General features: G+C 43.6%; 1 protein-coding gene and 1 long non-coding RNA gene across 6 annotated transcripts in view; both read right to left on the bottom strand.

The window, feature by feature from the left end:
- GFOD2 (glucose-fructose oxidoreductase domain containing 2) overlaps positions 1–19,191 on the bottom strand; it is a 33,757-nt gene that overhangs the window by 8,162 nt on the left and 6,404 nt on the right. Inside the window, exons 2-3 of one of the 5 annotated variants that reach the window (XM_032325057.1) lie at positions 8,300–8,409; positions 2,475–2,820 (exon numbers count right to left, since the gene is read on the bottom strand). The exons of 2 other annotated variants lie outside the window; for them this stretch is intronic. In XM_032325057.1, the coding sequence (XP_032180948.1) occupies positions 2,475–2,733 (259 nt within the window). In that variant the 5' untranslated portion in view covers positions 2,734–2,820; positions 8,300–8,409. Of the gene's footprint in view, positions 1–2,474; positions 2,844–8,299; positions 8,410–19,191 lie in introns of those variants that run through there. 2 more of the 5 variants (XM_032325056.1, XM_032325058.1) reach the window with 2 other exon arrangements.
- LOC116579548 lies at positions 15,937–18,899 on the bottom strand. Its single transcript, XR_004281320.1, has 3 exons — positions 18,889–18,899; positions 18,496–18,502; positions 15,937–17,779 (listed from the first exon to the last, which is right to left on the bottom strand). It is a non-coding gene; the product is annotated as an uncharacterized LOC116579548 (long non-coding RNA).

Here is a 19,191-nt window from a genome sequence, read left to right on the forward strand (position 1 = left end):
CTCCCAGCCGAGCAGGGAGTCCGGGGACTCAATCCCAGGACTCCAGGATCATGACCCCAGCCGAAGCAGACTCCCAGCCGAGCAGGGAGTCCTGGGACTCAATCCCAGGACTCCAGGATCATGACCCCAGCCGAAGGCAGTCACCCAACCAACTGAGCCACCTAGGTGCCCAATAAATAAAATCTTTAAAAAAAAAAAAACAACTGAGGGGCACCTGGGTGGCACAGTCGCTTAAATGTGGGACTCTTGATTTCAGCTCCAGTCATGATCTAATGGCTCATGAGACTGAGTCCTGTGTAGGGCTCCGTGCTCAGCAGGGAGTCTGTTTGGGATTCTGTCTCCCTCTGGTCCTCCCCCCACCCCCATGCTCTCCCATGCATGCTCTTTCTCTCTCTCAAATAAATGAACAAATCTTTTTTTTTTTTTTTTTAAGATTTTATTTACTTATTTGACAGAGAGAGAGATCACAAATGGGGGGGGGGGCGGGGGCGGGGAGCAGGCTCCCTGCTGAGCAGATTCCTGATGCGGGTCTCAATCCCAGGACCCCGAGATCACGATCTGAGCCAAAGGCAGAGGCTTAATCACGCACTTAGCACTACTTAATCACACAGGTACCCCAATAAATGAACAAATCTTAAAAACAAAATGGTGAAAGGACACAGGGAGTGAACTTTGTGGTTACAATATGCTCAGCAACTCCTCTGGGGTTTGAGTGGGCATTACCTGAAGGGAGCTCGCATGAGCTCTCCGAGACCCACCAACCTGGCCCTGGGACTCTCATTCACACCCTTATCTCCTACGACAGAGCTGCAGAGAGAGAAGACAGAAGACAGATGACGCTGGTTCACCAAGGGCTGAAACAGAAGATCCCAGAAGTCTCTGGTCATCCCTGTCCTTCCTGTTTATATGAAAAGCAAGTCCAGCGTTTTCCTGTACCACAAACCAGAAAACACAGGCCTTTGGCCAAAGAAACCTGGAGTGTCCTTTCTTCCTATGTAGCTTGGCAATAGTTTCGGGGGGGACCCTAAATTCTAAGAAGACCGAGAGCCTCTACTACTCTGCCTCTGGATACACCTGGCTTCACCAGCCTGCATTTGTGCTATGGGGATGGCAAGCAGTCGAACGGCCACGGTAGCTTGATCCCCTGGCACTAGTCCTCTGTTAAAGGGTTGGCTTAGGCCGACTTCTAACCTAAATCTGAAAGTCATTACCTGCCCTCCTAAGAATCTAGTGTCTACACACATCCTTAGACACTGCTCTCTGAAAAAGACAAACCATCTACAATATTTGGCCAAAATGTACATGCCCCCAAATTAACCACCAGACTCACATTCTTGCAAACTCCAATGACCATTTATCTTTATGAACACACTGGGCCAGAGATGACAGACCTTCTTTTCTCCTCAGAACAAGGGAGACAAGTAGCAGAGGCTTGGATTCTCCACCATGGTAGTGGCCAGGAGGAGTGGTCAAGCCTCATGGCATACGAGCCCCTGGGCCCCAAGATCACTGAATGCATCAGGGAAATATTTTGTTCCTACCACTTTACATAACACAACTTCCCTGTCAATTAATTATATGCTACTTGAATTGTGACCCAAGTCTTTTCTCATCTACTTTGTAACGTACGTGATCTCTAGTCTCTTCAATTGACTGTAAAATCTGAAGGCAGGCAGGGCTCTGATTCAACACTGCTCTGAATGTACAGAAAGACATCAGGACATTGCCTGTGTAGGCAGTGCCTGAGAAGGCAGTGTAAAAAAAAAAAAGTAACTGCTGGATAAATATTTACTGGCTTGTTTTCCTATTCAATTAGATTCTGATTTACATAAGAAAAAGAGAAAAGTCACCTACAGTTGACAGGGAAGAGTAGCCCAAAAGCAATTGCAGGAGAACAGCTCAGGAAGCCCTGCCCTGTCTACTGCTTCCCAAGGAGGCAGAGATGTGAGCAGACAGCCCTGTGGACCCTGTCAGAAAGCCTCCCTGCCTTCCCACACACAAGATTGCAAAATGCGGCAGGAAGGGTGTGCACTTGATCTAGCGAAGGACTGACAAAACATGGGAAATGGCAGCCTTGCTACACACCTTCCTGTCCTCTCTGTGGTGCTCTGTGCCACGGAAATGGAAGAACACACACATCAGTTACAATCCGTTTCCTACTGCCCAAGTCTTGGAACTCTGACTTCAAACAGGCCAAACTGACATTGCATGAAATGTCCGTGTGCTGCCAAAGCGAGTACCACATTGCACGGCATGTAATGATCTCCAGCCCGTGTGAGAGGCCAACTCTTAAGGTGTTTGCTTCATTTTTGTTCAGGGAGTTACTTATGGAGGTGAGGAAGGCTGGAGCATTTCTTCCCACAGCGGTAGCACGCCCCCAGTGTGCCCTCCCCAGCACAGAGGAGAGCAGTGACATACGAGGACCACCCAGAGGGAGACACAACCTGCCCTCGCTACGGCCTGACTGTCCATACCTAGAGCCTTCACAGATATCTGCCGGGTCAGTGGAGGGGGGATATTGATGCACACAAGATCCACGTCTTGATGCAGCAAGACATCATCGGTCCGGCTGGTGTAGAAGGTGATGTTCATCTCCTCGGCAAGCTGCTTTGCCTCCTCCTCAGTCTTCCCCCACAGGGCCTCCACGGTGAACCCTTCTGCCCTCAGCAGTGGGACCAGAACCCGGGCGGAGCTGCCGGTCCCAAACACGCCCACTCCTGGGAGCATCTTCATGCCGGTTTCTCTGTTCACCAACTCATCTCCTCACAAGAGCCTCCAGCATGAATACGAACTTCCCACAGTCCTGGTCAAACATGGCTCCTGGAACAGCAAGCATTATACTGGCTATTAGTGGACGGCACCCTCAGCTGAGGCTACCTTCTGGACTTATTTGGAAGCAACAAGTTCTCTGCCACAAAAGCACAAATGAAACACTGCTCTAGAATGAAAAGCTGCAAACCGTTCCCCACAGAGACTTAAGGATATCAGCAGTATCCATCTACTGGCAGAAGGAACAACGAAGAATGAGGAGAGCTGAGTTCAAATCTCTCTTCTGTTCTGTTTCTTTATGTTTTGTGCTTTGTGTGACTCTCGTCTAATCATTTATCCATCAGGGCCATAACTGTAAAAGTTCATGAAGCTATGATATTATATTGGGAAAGGAAAAGATGGGAAACAAAAACCAGTACAAGCTGGAAGAGAACTACCTAGGCACTACACAGATTATAACTTAAAAATTTATGGTAGCATAGGAAAGTATTCATTATAAACAAAAAATAACAATAACAACAACAACAAATGATTTCAACTACCAAACTGGCAACAACAAGTTTAACATGTTATTTTTTGTATAAAGACATTTTTATATAAAAACTCTACCACTGGGGCGCCTGGGTGACTCAGTTTTTAAGTGTCTGCCTTCAGCTCAGGTCATGATCCTGGGGTCCTGGGATCAAGCCCCGAGTCGGGCTCCCTGTTCAGCAGAGGGTCTGCTTCTCCCCATCCCTCTGCCACTCTCCCTAGCTTGTGCGCGCTCTCATTCTCTAATAAATAAATAAATAAAATCTTAAAAAAAAAAGAAAGAACAAAACTAAACAAAAGTCTGGACACCAAGGAGGGCATGTGATGTAATGAGCACTGGGTATTGAGTCGCAGGCCTGTACCTCTGAAACCAATAATATAGTACATGCTCATTAACTGAATTTAAATGAAAAAACTTTTTAAAACTTAACAACAAAACAAAACAACAACAACAAACCTGAAGAAAAGTCATCCTGGAAACCAAGATGAGATTTGGGTGTGCTCAGGGTACCTGGTTTCCCCCTACAGCAGCCCATCTACTAACCCAGTGGTCCCAACTCTGGCTGTGTATTAGGTACTGGTAACTCCGGACCCACCGAGTCAGAGTAGAGGGATGAGGCTGTGTCACTATCAATTTCTTTTCAAGTTAAATTCTTTTTTTTTTTGATAAAATACACTAAGATTTACCATCTTAACCACTTGTAAGTGTACAGGTTCAGTGATATGAAGTGCGCTCATATTGTACAACTGTTAACCACCATCTACCTCCGAAACTCTTCATCTTGCAAAACTGAAACTCTGTGCCCATTAAACACTAACTCCTCATCCCAATCCCTCTCCTCACCCCAGGCAACCACCACTCTACTTTCTTGTGGTTTTAAATATATATATATTACTCTAGGTACTTTGCAGAAGGGGAATCATACAGTATTTGTCTTTTTGTGGTTGGCTTATTTCACTTAGTGTAACGTCCTCCAAGTTCATCTATGTTGAAGCATGTGTCAGAATTTCCTCACCTTTTAAGATCAAATAATATTCTATTCCATGTATATACCATATTTTGCTTAACTATTCATTTGTACACAGACATTTGGGTTGCTCTCATGTTTTGGCTATTGGAAATAATGTTACTATGAACATGGGTGTTTGAATCTCTCTTCAGGAACCCCCCTGCCCCAAGACTCTGCTTTCAATTCTTTTGGGTTTATACCGGGATATATAATTGCTAGATCATATGGTAGATTCTTAATATATTTTTAAAGATTTTATTTGTTTATTTGACAGAGAGAGAGATCACGAGTAGGCAGAGAGGCAGGCAGAGAGAGAGGGGGAAGCAGGCTCCTTGCTGAGCAGAGAGCCTGATGCAGGACTCGATCCCAGGACCCTGAGATCATGACCTGAGCCGAAAGCAGAGGCTTAACCTACTGAGCCACCCAGGTGCCCCAGATTTTTAATATTTTTTTAAAAAATATTTTATTTGTCAGAGAGCGATCAAGTGTGCACAAGCAGGGGGAGCAGTAGGCAGAGGGAGAAGCAGGCTCCCTGCTGAGCAGGGACCCTGATGTGGGATTCCATCCCAGGACCCTGGGATCATGACCTGAGCTGAAGGCAGATGTTTAATCAACTGAGCCACCAAGGTGCCCCCCTATAGTATATTTTTAATTTTTTGAGGAACCACCAAACTGTTTTCTAGTGGGTCTGTACCATTTACTTTTATCAAGAGGCAGGCAGAGAGAGAGGGGTGGAAGCAGGCTCCCCGCTGTGAGAGAGCCCAATGTGAGGCTCGATCCCAGGACCCTGAGATCATGACCTGAGCTGAAGGCAGAGTTAACCCACTGAGCCACCCAGGCACCCCGCTTTTTTTTTTTTTTTTTTTTTAAGATTTATTCATTTATTTTAGAGAGAGAGAGTGTGTGCAGGAGGAGGGACAGAGGGAGAGATGGGGAGAGAAGCAGAATTACCACTGAGTGAGGAGGCTGATGTTAGGCTTGATCCCACAATACTGAGTTCATGACCTGAGCTGAAATCATGAGTTAGATGCTCAACCGACTGAGCCACTCAGGTACCTCTGGAATTGTTTTCTTAATTTCATATTCAGGTTGATCATCTCTTTTGCTTCTAGTGTAGATACAAATGTACTATGTAAACTACATGTCTATCCTAGGGGTTGGTTTGCCAGTACAGCCTGCTTGGCCCTACCTGAAGGACACCTGTGCTTTTGTGAACCAATGAAATAAGTATGACTTGGGCTGCCTCTAATTCCAGATCCCTATCAGCTTCCTGGCCTTGTGTCTCTACTCTCTGGGACTATAGATCTTGGCTTGCCCCCTACACTCTACTTGTGGGTTTTATCTCAGTCATCACTCTTTCTAATAATGATGAATAATGTCTATAGACTCTCAGCTGTTTTCTTCCTCTTTGCTGATAAATCTGCCCTTACAGACTTCCTGTATGGCTAGAAACAGGTCACAGAGTATCTTTATAATTATCATGTTCTGGACTTCTTCAGCTATTGTGGTCACCTTCTGCATTTGCAGTTTTGTTTTTGCTTTGTTGTTGTTTTGGCTACTTACCTATCATTAATATCCTGGGAGCTTGAAGTTTCTGCATAAGTTTTGTGGGTCATTAATTACCATCAACTTTAAGGGCCAGAGGAGTGACACAACCACTATAAACAAGGACATCCATGTTCTCTCTAAATTCATGCCCAGGACAAACTTCCTCCTCTCTCCCATCTCATTTCTTTATGCTCGAGTTATATTTGGGTGTATGTATGCATTGGTGGCTTAAAATAACAGAATGGATCAGAAGATAATTTAATAACCTCTGTTTTACTGACAGTGACTTAAAGGGTAGCTTCACCAACACCCATAAACGGGCATCAGCTGGCCTCTGAGGAAGCCAGATGGCATGAAGCTAGGCAGGCTTGATCACTAGGTATTTCCTGTTCAAGCAGGCAGAGCTGGTTTCCCTTATTTCAGTGACTACCCTTTCTAACTTCTAAAACTTCCCTACTCCCTGCCTTTAACATCCTTACATATATACCTTTTGGGTCCTCCAGAGATCTCCATCAAGTCAGCCTGCATAGTTCACATGCACTCTAATCACCACACGCTGATCAGGAATGAAGGACTTTGCAAGGCTGTGGGGAAGATAGCACAGAGGGGAGATGCATGGAATCTGCAGTCACTTTGCCTGGCTCAAGTCCTGGCTCTACCACTTATCAGCTAGGTAACCTCAGGTAAGTTTTTAAATCATCACGCTTCTGTTTCCTCAACTGTAAAATGGGACAGTTGAATCTACCTGATACGGGAGTTAAAGATTAAATGAGTTAATATTTGTGAAGCTTTTATAACAGGGCCTGGCCCATAGTTAAGTCTCTGCATACATCATTTTAGAAAAGATTACTCCAACTTCAAAAGCCGCGTAGGAACATAAAGAATATTCTGAGCTATGGGACGCCTGGGTGGCTCAGTTGGTTGGACGACTGCCTTCGGCTCAGGTCATGATCCCGGAGTCCCGGGATCGAGTCCCGCATTGAGCTCCCAGCTCCATGGGGAGTCTGCTTCTCCCTCTGACCTTCTCCTTGCTCATGCTCTCTCTCACTGCCTCTCTCTCAAATAAATAAATAAAATCTTTAAAAAAAAGAACCCTTTTAGTGTGCTGCCTGGACTCTAACTTAGGAAGCAATTAAGAACCATTCAAAATTTTTAACGTGAATAAGGTGGAAAAGAGTTTAACAGACTGTAGACAAAAAGTCAGTTAGGGTACAAGTAAAAGATAAGGAGGGTTTGATGGAGGGAATAAAATGGAGCAGACTGTATACATTTGTCAAAACACTCAGAACTGTAAGAAGAGACTTTCTTGCCCTCCCCACCACGGAGGGCAAATCCAAACTGACCCCCCTGGAACACAGTCACATCCATTCCTTTACAAGAGCAAAAGTAGATGACACATCAATCAAACAACCCACAAAAATAAAAGATATTTACCATCTGGCCCTTTACAGAAAACGTTTGCCAATTCTTGCCATATCCCATGGGTTATGAAGCTAGGAGCTCCAAGTGAAAAATGTGGTCATGAAGGTAGCCAGGATTATGATAAAAAGAACATCCTTGGGCGCCTGGATGGCTCAGTGGGTTAAGCCGCCGCCTTCGGCTCAGGTCATGATCTCAGGGCCCTGGGAGATCCTGGGTCAGGGTCCCGCATCGGGCTCTCTGCTCAGCGGGGAGCCTGCTTCCCTCTCTCTCTCTGCCTGCCTGCCTGTCTACTTATGATCTCTGTCTGTCAAATAAATAAATAAAATCATAAAAAAAAAAAGAACATCCTACCTCATTGTGTGTGTGAGGAGTCACAGATTCTGGGAATTCTGGTGTTAGTGCATAACGTCAGAGAGGTCATTTATTCGGTAGGCAGTCTGAATAGGAGTCAGATCCTGGGAAGAAGGTATCTATGAATCCTTTCCTACCAGATGCAACACACAGAACAAAAACTTGTATTTCTCAACCTCTCTTGCAAAAAAGATGTATCTTAAGAAGATAAATATAGGGGGCGCCTGGGTGGCTCAGTGGGTTAAAGCATCTGCCTTCAGCTCGGGTCATGATCCCAGGGTCCTGGGATAGAGCCACACATTGGGCTCTCTGCTCAGCAGGGAGCTTGCTTCCCCTGACTCCTGCCTGCCTCTGCCTACTTGTGATTTCTGTCTGTCAAATAAACAAATAAAATCTTAAAAAAAGAAAAAAAGATAAATATAGGAAAAAGGCACCATCTGGTAGAGCTTCTGGTAATGTTTTTTAAAGGAGGTAATCTCCACTGACAGGGGGTATTTTCCCCTCTTTCTGTCTGAAATGCAGACAGTGTGGCTGGAGTTGCCATAGTCAGATGACCACCAGGAGGCAACCTGAGGTTGGAACACAATTTCCTGCAGACATTGGCACAGAGATGGTGAATCACCCTCAAGGAACTCCCAGAGAGCCATGTAAAGACATTTGTTACTCACTATAGGTATCTGTCATTCAGTATAGGTAGAGCAACAGACATCTGTGTGTGGCACAGACAACAGCCATCCTTAACAGGTCCACAGGTAGTGTGCAAGCAGGAAAAGGCTTCCTGGAAGAGAGGATGTAACAGGTCCAAGGTGGTCAGAAAGACAAGAGGTCACTCAACCTCTCCAACACATCCAATGACAAGACCCTCCCTTTATTGCTGGCTTGCTTCTTTTCTGGGGCCATTTCAGCCAGAAAACTACTCTGTAGATGGATCTGAAGTCATTGGTCTTTTTTACATTGTGGAATTACCTGCGATGATTCTTTTTTTTTCTTTTATAAGATTTATTTCAGAGAAAGAGCGAGTGAGCATGAGTGGGAGGGGCAGAAGGAGAGGAACAGAATCTTAAAAACACACTCCAGGGACACCTGGGTGGCTCAGTTGGTTGGACGACTGCCTTCGCTCAGGTCATGATCCCGGAGTCCGGGGACTGAGTCCCGCATTGGGTTCCCAGCTCCATGGGGAGTCTGCTTCTCCCTCTGACCTTCTCCTCGCTCATGCTCTCTCTCTCAAATAAATAAATAAATAAAATCTTTAAAAAACAAAAACAAAAACAAAAACAAAAACACACACTCCAAACTCTAGCATGGAGCCTGACTGGGGGGGCTCAATTTCACCACCATGAGAATTATGACCTGAGCTGAAATCAACAGTTAGGACACTTAACCCACTGAGTGACTCAGGCACATCTATCTGTGATGTTTTTTTGTTTTTGTTTAAAGATTTTTATTTATTTGACAGTGAGAGAGCAAGTGCACAAGCAGTGAGAGCAGCTGGCAGAGGGAGAGGCAGGCTCCTTGCTGAGCAGGGAGCCCAATGTGGGGCTCGATTCCAGGACCCTGGGACCATAACCTAAGCTGAAGGTCAACGCTCAACCGACTTGAGCCATGCAGGCACCCCATCTGTGATGTTTCTAATGAAACTTTTCTGTTTCCTTTATACTTCCTAGGTGGTCATAGGTCATTTGCACAATGGCCACAATAACTACCTTTTTTTCATGCCATCACAGAGTGAATCACCTCACAATGACTCTGGACTTACTGCTCTGGCCAATGGCATAAGAGCAAAAACCAAGAGGTTTGAAAAATACATGTGTGTGAAGGCTTGCTCTCTTACTGCTCTTGGGTTCTCTTGGGCCATCACTATGTGAATAAGCCTAGGCCACCCTTCTGGATCACAAGACACATGTGACCAAAGTCATCCTCACTGACACAAAGCCAACTGCCAGTTATACAAGTGAGACCACCCCCAGGCCATCCAGTTCCAGCTGAGCACACCCAGACCAGAACTACCACCCAGATTCCCCAAAAAATCATGAGAAAATCAAATCAGTACATTGTAAACCTTTAACTTACACAAGGTTCTATGTCAATTACACCCCCATAAACCTGAGGAGAAAAGAATCATGAGAAATACTTGTTTTAAGCTACTAAATTGTAATGTTTGTTGTAACTGTTTGTTATACAGCAAAGCTTACTCATACACTCCTATACAGACAGAACTCCATAATTCCCTCAGGTCTTCTTCATACTCTCTATCAGAAGGGTAGCCAAGATCAAGGCTGCTCTGGTTTGCCCACTCTCGGGTTTATCAACAATCCCCTAAAATAAGACCCCCCAGAACTAAATGCCATATCCTGAGCATACCCTGCCTTGGCCTTCTTCCTCTGGTTACTATACTCCTATTATGCAGTTCGCCTTCATTATAGACTTTGGACAGCCATGGCATCCTGACACACAGTAGGATCTTTCACATGGCCTAATAAATACTCTGTACTTGTGTCATCAGGTTTTTATAATTTCTAATTGTGGTTAAATACATATTAACATAAAATTTACCATCATAACCATTTTTAAATGTATACTTCGGTGGCACTAAGATCATTCATATTGTTGCACAACCATCCTCACCATTCATCTGCCCAACTCTTTTTACCTTGTAAAACTCAAGGATCCATTAGACAACACCCTATACCCCTCAACCCCCAGCAACCACCAGTCTACTTTGTCTCTAAAAGTTTACTCTAGGTAGACTACCTCATATAACTGGAATCACATAATACCATACTTTTGTGACTGGCTTATTTTACCTAGTATCAGGTCTTTAAGGGTCACCCATGCTGTAGCATGTGTCAAAATTTCCTTCCCTATTAAGGCTGAATAACATTCCATTGTACATAGACACCACAGTTTGCTTGTCCATTCATCCGTCCATGGACACTTGGGTTGCTTCACATCTTAACCACTGTGAATGATGTTATGCACATGGGTGTACAAATTAGTTTTTTTGAATCAAAGTTTAAAATTTTCCTCTAATAAATGTCATTTAACTTGGTCATTTATTTACCAGTTGAGATCTTTTTCAATATTTATTTACTATTTGTACCAGCTTCCTATCAGTTACAAACTTGATCAGCACGCTATGTCTTCAAGACAAAATAACTAGCTTACAATATTATATTGTTACCAAATGCACATACAGAGTATGAACTGACCAAATCTCAAGGCCAGCAACCAACTGTTCATAGGTTAGGCACCCAGCACAATTAGTCATCAATAAATTTTTAGATAATGTCCTTTATAAACCCATATACCTTTCAGTGTTCACCAGTTGTCTTTCCCTGTGTCCAGAGGCCATTTGTTTAATAAAATGTTCTAGTACTTCACTCTCAGGCTTACCTTTGACAGTTGGGACAACTGTTGCATGTCGCCCATCTTCGGGCATCTCCCTTTGCTTCATAAATGCCTCAAGATTTTACTGAGAGTATATGGGGATATAGCGTGGTCACCTGCTAGTTTTCTCAGACTACAGCGATATAATTCAGATGGATCAGGAGAACAAAGCTGTTCTGAGAAGTGAGTATTCTACCTTCCCTGACCCTGCTTTTTCCAAATAGGTTCCTCTCCCAACTCCACAGCTAGGTCTTTGATAAAAGGAGGAATATAATAGAGGTATTGAGTAGTTCATGTTTTCACTATCAGATTATTCTCTATTTACCCTAAGTACCTCTTGATATATTTTTAAGAATTCTTTTGGGGGTGTCTGGGTGGCTCAGTTGTTGAGCGTCTCCCTTTGGCTTGGGTCAAAATCTCTGGGTCCTGGGATCAAGCCCCAAATTGGGCTCCCTCCTCAGCGAAAGCCTGCTTCTCCCTCTCCCACTCCCCCTGCTTGTATTCCCTCTCTCGCTGTGTCTCTGTCAAGTGAATAAATTAACATCTTAAAAAAAAAATTTTTTTTTAATTAACTGCATGTTTTTTCAAGTGTCATTACTTGTTCTGAGATTGTGTCTCCCTGATCCTACTAGAAGCATCCAGCTCTTCAGAAGCTTGCAGATGGATAGAGTGTGGGTGGTTCCAGCCAAGCTATTTAAAAATGTATCTATAATAGTTTGCCCTGTAACTATTCTTTTTTAAATTACAAATTATGCTTTCTATTTTTCAGTGCCAGGTTTCAAAAAGAGCCATTAGGGATTTCTATAGACAAAGTTACTGCCTTGTAATACTATCTCTACCCTGCAAGTCACACAAATGCAGTCCAATGATTTTCAGCTGAAGTTTTTTTTTTTTTCTTTTTGGTTTGTTTGTTTTTAAAGATTTTACTTATTTGACAGAAAGAGAAAGAGAGCACATAAGCAGGGGGAAGGGCAGACGGGGAGAGAGAAGCAGAGGGAGCAGAAAGCCTGATGTGGGGCTCCATCCCAGGACTCTGGGATCATGACCTGAGCTGAAGGCAGACACTTAGCCAACTAAGCCATTCAAGCACCCCTCAGCTAAAGTATTAAATCATTAGTTCAAGGGGGAAAAGGAAACTCCTAAAGAAATGGGTGTTTACAAAGTTTCTAGAAAAACATATCAGAACATACGTTTTTCTTTTTTAAATTTTATTTATTTGACAGGGATCACAAGTAGGCAGAGAGAGAAGAGGAAGCAGGCTCCCTGCTAAGCAGAGAGCCCGATGTGGGGCTCGATCCCAAGACCTTGGGATCATGACCTGAGCTGAAGGCAGAGGCTTTAACCCACTGAGCCACCCAGGTGCCCCAATAAATAAAAAATCTTAAAAAAAATAAATAAATAAACTGTATGCAAAAAGGTAAAAAATAAAATTAAACAGGTCCAAAGGAAGTAGAAGTGTAAAACATTCAAAACCTCAAACTGCAATTGTGCAACTATCTTATGCTATGTATTCAAGGCATCATGGCCAACAACCCAACAGTACGGGTCATAAATACTTCAGCTACCTGCTATTTGTCAAATACTATTAAAACGTTGCGACATCCAAGGGCCAATTTTCATTCTCATCCCACTTTGATGCTGACAGCAGCAGCATCTGATACAGCATGTTCGAGTCTCTTTGAAACACTCTTTAACTTCCAGAACACAAATTTCTCCTGTTATTATTGTCTCTGGCTACTTCTCAATCCACTCTGCTAGCTTCTCCTGATAATGACTGTGGTAACCATGATGATCCTAGTCAGTCTTATGGCTTAAATATATATACTGTCTATTTTCTGAGGACTCCCAAAGGTTTTAGCAAGTCCTTTTTTTTTTTTTTTTTAAAGATTTTGTTTGTTTATTTGACAGAGAGAGATCACAAGTAGGCAGAGAGAGAAAGAGGGGTAAGCAGGCTCCCCACTGAGCAGAGAGCCCGATGTGGGGCTTGATCCCAGAACCCTGAGATCATGACCTGAGCCGAAGGCAGAGGCTTAACCCACTGAGCCACCCAGGCGCCCCGCAAGTCCTCTTTCTTAAGCTTCAGACTTGTTTAAGCAACTGCCTTTCAGATACTTCTACTTGGGATTTTTTTTTTTTTTAAGTAGGCTCCAAACCCCGTGTGGAGCCCAACGCAGGGCTTGAATTCATTACCTTGAGATCAAGACCTGAGCTGACATCAAGAGTCAGATCCTCAACCAACTGAGCCCCCCAGGTGCCCCAGATGTTTATATTAACAGGCATCCCAAACTTAAAATGTCCAGAATTAAGCTTCTGGAATCCCCCATCCCCCACCAAACTTGCTCTTCCCACAATGGCTTCATCTCAGAAACTGGTAACACAAAATTTCCAACAGTGCAACTTAAAATCTTGGAGTAATCCTTGATTCTTATTTTTCCTCTCCCACTTCACTTTTGATCCATTAACAAATCTTGCTGGCTCTCTACCTTTAAAATATATCCTGAATCCAAGCACTTCCCACGACTCCTGGTTGCTATCACCTCAGTTTAAGTCATAACCACCTCTCTTGCCTACACTATTGCAAAAGCTTAACTGACCTCTCAGATTCTACCCTATCCCTCTACCCCATACTGTAACCCAATCTTTTCTCAACATAGCACGAAGAGTGACTCAATTAAGTCAGGGGCACCTGGGTGGCTCAGTAGGTTAAGCCACTGCCTTCGGCTCAGGTCATGATCTCAGGGTCCTGGGGTTGAGTCCCGCATCCGGCTCTCTGCTCAGCAGGGAGCCTGCTTCCCTCTCTCTCTCTCTCTGCCTACCTCTCTGTCTACTGTGATCTCTCTCTGTCAAATAAATAAATAAAATCTTTAAAAATAAATAAATAAAATAAAATGTAAGTCAGAGCAAGTCACTCCTCTGCCCAAGCTCTCCACAGGCTTCCCATCTCTCCTGGAGTAAGTGCCAAAGTCCTTCCACTGACCTACAAGGTCCCAGACAATCTGTCCTCATCCCCTTCTTCTTCTTCTTCTTCTTCTTCTCTTTTTTTTTTTTTAAGATTTTATTTATTTATTTGAGAGAGAGAGAGAGAAAGCATGAGAGGGGAGAAGGTCAGAGGGAGAAGCAGACTCCCCAAGGAGCTGGGAGCCCGATGTGGGACTCCAGGATCATGACCTGAGCTGAAGGCAGCCGCTTAACCAACTGAGACACCCAGGTGCCCCCCTTCTTCTTTTATCTTTCTTACCCTACGTTCTATTTTTCTTCCCCTCGTTGAGAAACAAGTTATTTCCTGTTTTATTCATTGTTGTATCCCCAGTGCCTAGAACAAGGCCTGATATATAGTGGCTGCTCAATAAATATTGCTAAAAATTTTCAGATCTTGTTCCTGCATGGTTAGTTAATAAACCAAGATATATATACTGAACTCATCAAAACTGTATACAATTCAGTGCTGTCTTGTGATTATGTTCACCAATATAATACAGATTACTTATGTCACTAATCTAAGTAGTTTGAAGTAAAATATGATTAAACAGTTCAGGAAAGAAAACAAGCATATGATAACAGAATAGCTTTGCCTGTCACTTGGGATTAGGAAAATGAGAAGCTACTCAGTCTTAAACTACAACTTGACCTGCTAAGAGGGAGCACCCACCTGAACTGTCCCTCCAACTAACATCCCTCCTCCACATAACATGACTCATGCTTTCTAGTCAGCTCCATCCCCTTGCAGTCAAGTTTCCTCCAACAGAGACGCGTACTGCATGGAAAGGCCTTGTGACCTCAATGACCCAGCACTAAGAGATTATGCTCAAATACCAGCAGACAACTGTGAAGGGAAGGCAAGTGAGAGGAGACTCAAACAGGTGACAGTTCCTAAGGAACCACTCTGCCTGCAGTGAAGCCTGCCTGCCCCCACAGCCAGTCCATCACTACACTTCACCAACTGGACTCAATGTCTCTGAAATTCACCCACTGCTCTGGTTCCTGAAAACAAACCTAATGTTTCTCCTGGTCCTGACCATTTCCTTCCCTAGACTTTAAGTGCCCCTAGGATAAAGCCCAAATTCTTTGATGAGGTTCAGAAAGCATCTTCCAGTATGAGTTGGGCCCCTTCTTCAACTCTCTACCTGATCACTTTCCCCTTACACTGGATTTAACATGCTAGCAGCTACCATATCTAACTCCTTCAGTCTTGGTCTGAGATTTTGGTCCAAGCTGTCTGCTGTGCTTGAAACAATCTTTCTTGACTTACTCAGGCTAACTCTTTAAGGTCTCCCCTCAAACACCACTTCTTTAGAGGCCCATGCCTAGGCTGGGTTAAGCGATTCAGCTCACAGTTCACACAGCAGCCTGGGCTTTGGTTTTCAAAGTGCCCATCACACTTCACTGGGATCACCTAGGTAGTGTCTGTCATGATAGCAGGATCTCGCCTATCTCTTATACAATGCTGTCACTAGCACAAAACACAGTGGCTGACACGAAGTAGGTGCTCAGTAATGACTGAAGAATGAACCTAGGAATGAGTAAGTTCGAGAATGAATGAATCAGGAAGTCAGGTTAAAGCCTATCTAGGTGGTGCACTGACAAGAAGGCAACAACTTTTCCTGCCTAATTCCTTATTTGTGTTTCTAATTTTAAATAAATATTTTCTTTTTTTTTTTTTTTAAGATTTTTATTTATTTATTTGAGAGAGAGACAGTGAGAGAGAGCATGAAAGGGGAGAAGGTCAGAAGGAGAAGCAAAGTCCCTGTGGAGGTGGGAGCCCAATACGGGACTTGACCCCGGGACTCCGGAATCAGGACCTGAGCCAAAGGCAGTCGCCCAAACAACCAAACCACCCAGGTGCCCTAAAATGAATATTTCAAAAATTACTTAAAATATTTAAAAATCTTAAGAGTATAAGCTACTTTGCTCTTTTTTTCCCCTTTTCTTTGAAGTAACCTCTATGGCCAACATGGGGCTTGAACTCACGACCCTCAGATCAATAGTCACACGCTCTACAATGGAGCAGGTCCAGGCACTCCAATTACAAGCTATTTTGAAAGATGCCCCAAAACTGATACTGTGGAGAAGTATCAGTGTCTAGGAGAAGGGCACTTGTGACTGAAAACCCAGGTGCAAAGGGATCTATATAACATGAGACCATAATTCTTGGGCATGATAAAAGAGATAAAACTGTGAAAGCCAATTTTAAGTTTAATTGTTGTTTCGCAAAACTCAGGGCCTGTTGCGGAAATAAGCAGGAATGCCTTCTATGTGGCCTTCAACATCAGTCAGGTATCAAGAATTAATTAGGATGATGCATCTAATTGTCCCCCAGCCTGCCTTTTGGCACCCCGACATCTGGAATTGAACCAGCGTGGCAGACAGGCTGTCAATGTCAGAAGAGAAGAGTCAGACCCAAAGAGTAAAGACAACCACACCCCCCATCATCAGAGCCTGGGCAGGAGAGGAAAGGGGACAGCGGGGGTGGGGTGAGGTATTGGCCTGCAGCCTGAGTTTGAAACTGCATGTCCATAGCCAAAGGAATGAATACCTACAGCAACAGCATGAATGCTTTCAGCAGCACTGCTTTCAGACAGATTGAAAGTGTATCTTTAACTGCATTTATGTTACCACTGAAAAAGCCAAACTAAAGAAGCAGGTGTTGAGTTTTACAAATTAGTTATGATAAATGTTTTGGTCCCTGGGTTTCAAAGATGCAGAGGCTCTCTGGAGAAGGTTTCTTCATTTTCCTATGATTTGTTTATTTTAACAGTGCCTCCACTGATCCAGCGACATGGTCACAGATCCCTGCCCTCTCATTGAGAGCAAAACCACCAATAGGACAAAGGAAAGAAATGCTATTCCCTCAGCTCTACAAGCTGACATGGTGGTAAACTGTTAGGCAGCTACCACAGGATGAGAGCATACCCAGCGCTGACCAAAGATGCCAGTTCCCTGTCCCCCTGCCCAGTCCGCACTGTCCACACTGGAGGGCACTAATGAAAGACCTAACGACCTGTCCAATGAGGCAAAAGTACCCAAAGTACAAAAGGGTTGTACTAAATTGGGTCATAAAGAAAAAATTTAACACCCACAGAAGTATCTAGATTGCCTTTAGGTCTAAAAGTTAGCTTCAGCTGATGATTACAGAGGAAAAAGTACTTACTTACCCACTATATTAATTTTTCATTGCTTCTGAAAATCCGGCAATAACAATTTTTTTCCCCCTAAGACTGCTTTAACAATGAGTTCCACATTGACATCCCTCTGAAAATTCCATCCTCAGCTGTACTCTCTACCGGAGCAATGTTAAATAATCCTTCAATTTCACTATAACCTTCATGCAAACATTCCTAACTTCCAATTTCCAGCCTCAACAACTTGTTCCAGCTGTAGCTCTACTAAATGTATCTGTATCTACTAGAAATCCTCACTGAGTGACCTACCAGCTGCTCCCATCCTGAACTGTCTTTCCTCTCAAACATGAACCTCATTCTATCACTCCCACCCCTTTTAATGGCACACTATTCAGTCACCAGAGTTCTCTTCTCATTTGCTCCCCAAAATTTAGAAGTGCCACAATGAGTCAGGCATTGTGCCAGGAGGTGGGCACAGAGCAGTGATCCAGACAGGCGAGGTCCCTGGAGTTTAGTTTCCATTTCCTCCTACACCCACAGCTGAATACCAGGACTGATTCGACACAGGAACACAATGAGTGGTCAGAGATCTTTCACTGTGGCAGGCACGTGAACAAAGACTCTGCCTTTACTTTTAAACCACTAATTGTCCCCCAGCCTGCCTTTTGGCACCCCGACATCTGGAATTGAACCAGCGTTCATTTGGCCATGATGCATGTGAAACAGTCAACCCTAGAGGGAAGAGTATTACATACTTTCGTTTTGATCTAGGGCCCAAGAAAGAAGAGGGCGAGTTTTTAATGATGATAAACGTTTTTCAATGTGCACACCTAATTTACCGAAGTTTTCCAAGTGCTTTCAATCTTCTACTTTGATAAAAATACTCCTCTTCTGAGAAAAGTGGTATTTCTGTGGCAGAAAGAGACAGTCTAGAGGGTCACCCATCTGCTTTCCTTCTGGATTTCAGGTATAGGACACCCCCCACCTTTTAAAAGATTTTACTTTTGAGTAATCTCCATACCCAACATGGGGCTCGAACACACTGAGATCAAGAATCATATGCTCTACCAACTGAGCCAGCCAGGCACCCCTTGGACATAGGACAGTCATAGGGCACTCTGGAGCACAACAACACAACAGCTCTGACTGGCATTCTCTACTCTGTGTTCCATGGCCTCTGGTCACCAAAAAGATTAAGTATTAAGTAGTTACTGGTGACTGGAAACGCCCAATGCCCTTCACAAGCATCTCCTTCGCATATGCAGCAAACTGCTTACCAGCTAGGCCATGACCACATTCAGCTGTGATTTCATTTAACAATCTTCTAGCTGCTCAATGTATATCTAAAATAATCTCACCTCAGGTCTTTGCCACACTATCCTCTTTCTTCTTTTATTTTTGGGGGTGGCGGGTGGTTAATGTATAATGAAGGAGGCTGGTTATAAAATAAAATGAATATGAGACATGCATTCCTGAAACAGCCATTCGTTTTATGTTTTAGGATTTTCTGATTATTGTTTAAATAAATACAATGTCTTGTCCGCCACTGAGACTCTAAGCTCTTTTGGGACCAGGACTGGGTTTTATACAGTATTAAGGAGATAATAGGTCTCAAAAATTTCACACTTCAAGGTATTTTGGTAACATATCAAGAACACTTTGGAAATTACTTAGACATTTAAATGTTTTTTGATTAACAATCTTAGTATATCAGGGCTATAAAAGAAAGAGAAACAAAGGAAAAGAGAAACAAAGAACATTTTTAAAAACCACCAAGACCAGAAGCAAGTCCCCGCCTGGAGGAATAAAAACAGCCATTTAAACACAATGATTTAATTTTGAAAATAACATCAGATAAGGAATTCTATGTTCATTTTCTCCACTGCTCCAAAATAGAAGCCATTGGCACAGGAATGTCAATGCAAAAGCCTGCAAAGTAACAGGAAATATGACTGATATCTCTACCACTCCCCTTCTCCCTGACAATCAGAGGATGCCTGACAAGACAAACATTCTATCTCACATGCTCCCAGAGCCACTCCCAGAGAGGCCCC

The sequence above is a fragment of the Mustela erminea genome, chromosome 19 (genome assembly GCF_009829155.1).
Source record: "Mustela erminea isolate mMusErm1 chromosome 19, mMusErm1.Pri, whole genome shotgun sequence".
Taxonomy (NCBI): Eukaryota; Metazoa; Chordata; class Mammalia; order Carnivora; family Mustelidae; genus Mustela; species Mustela erminea.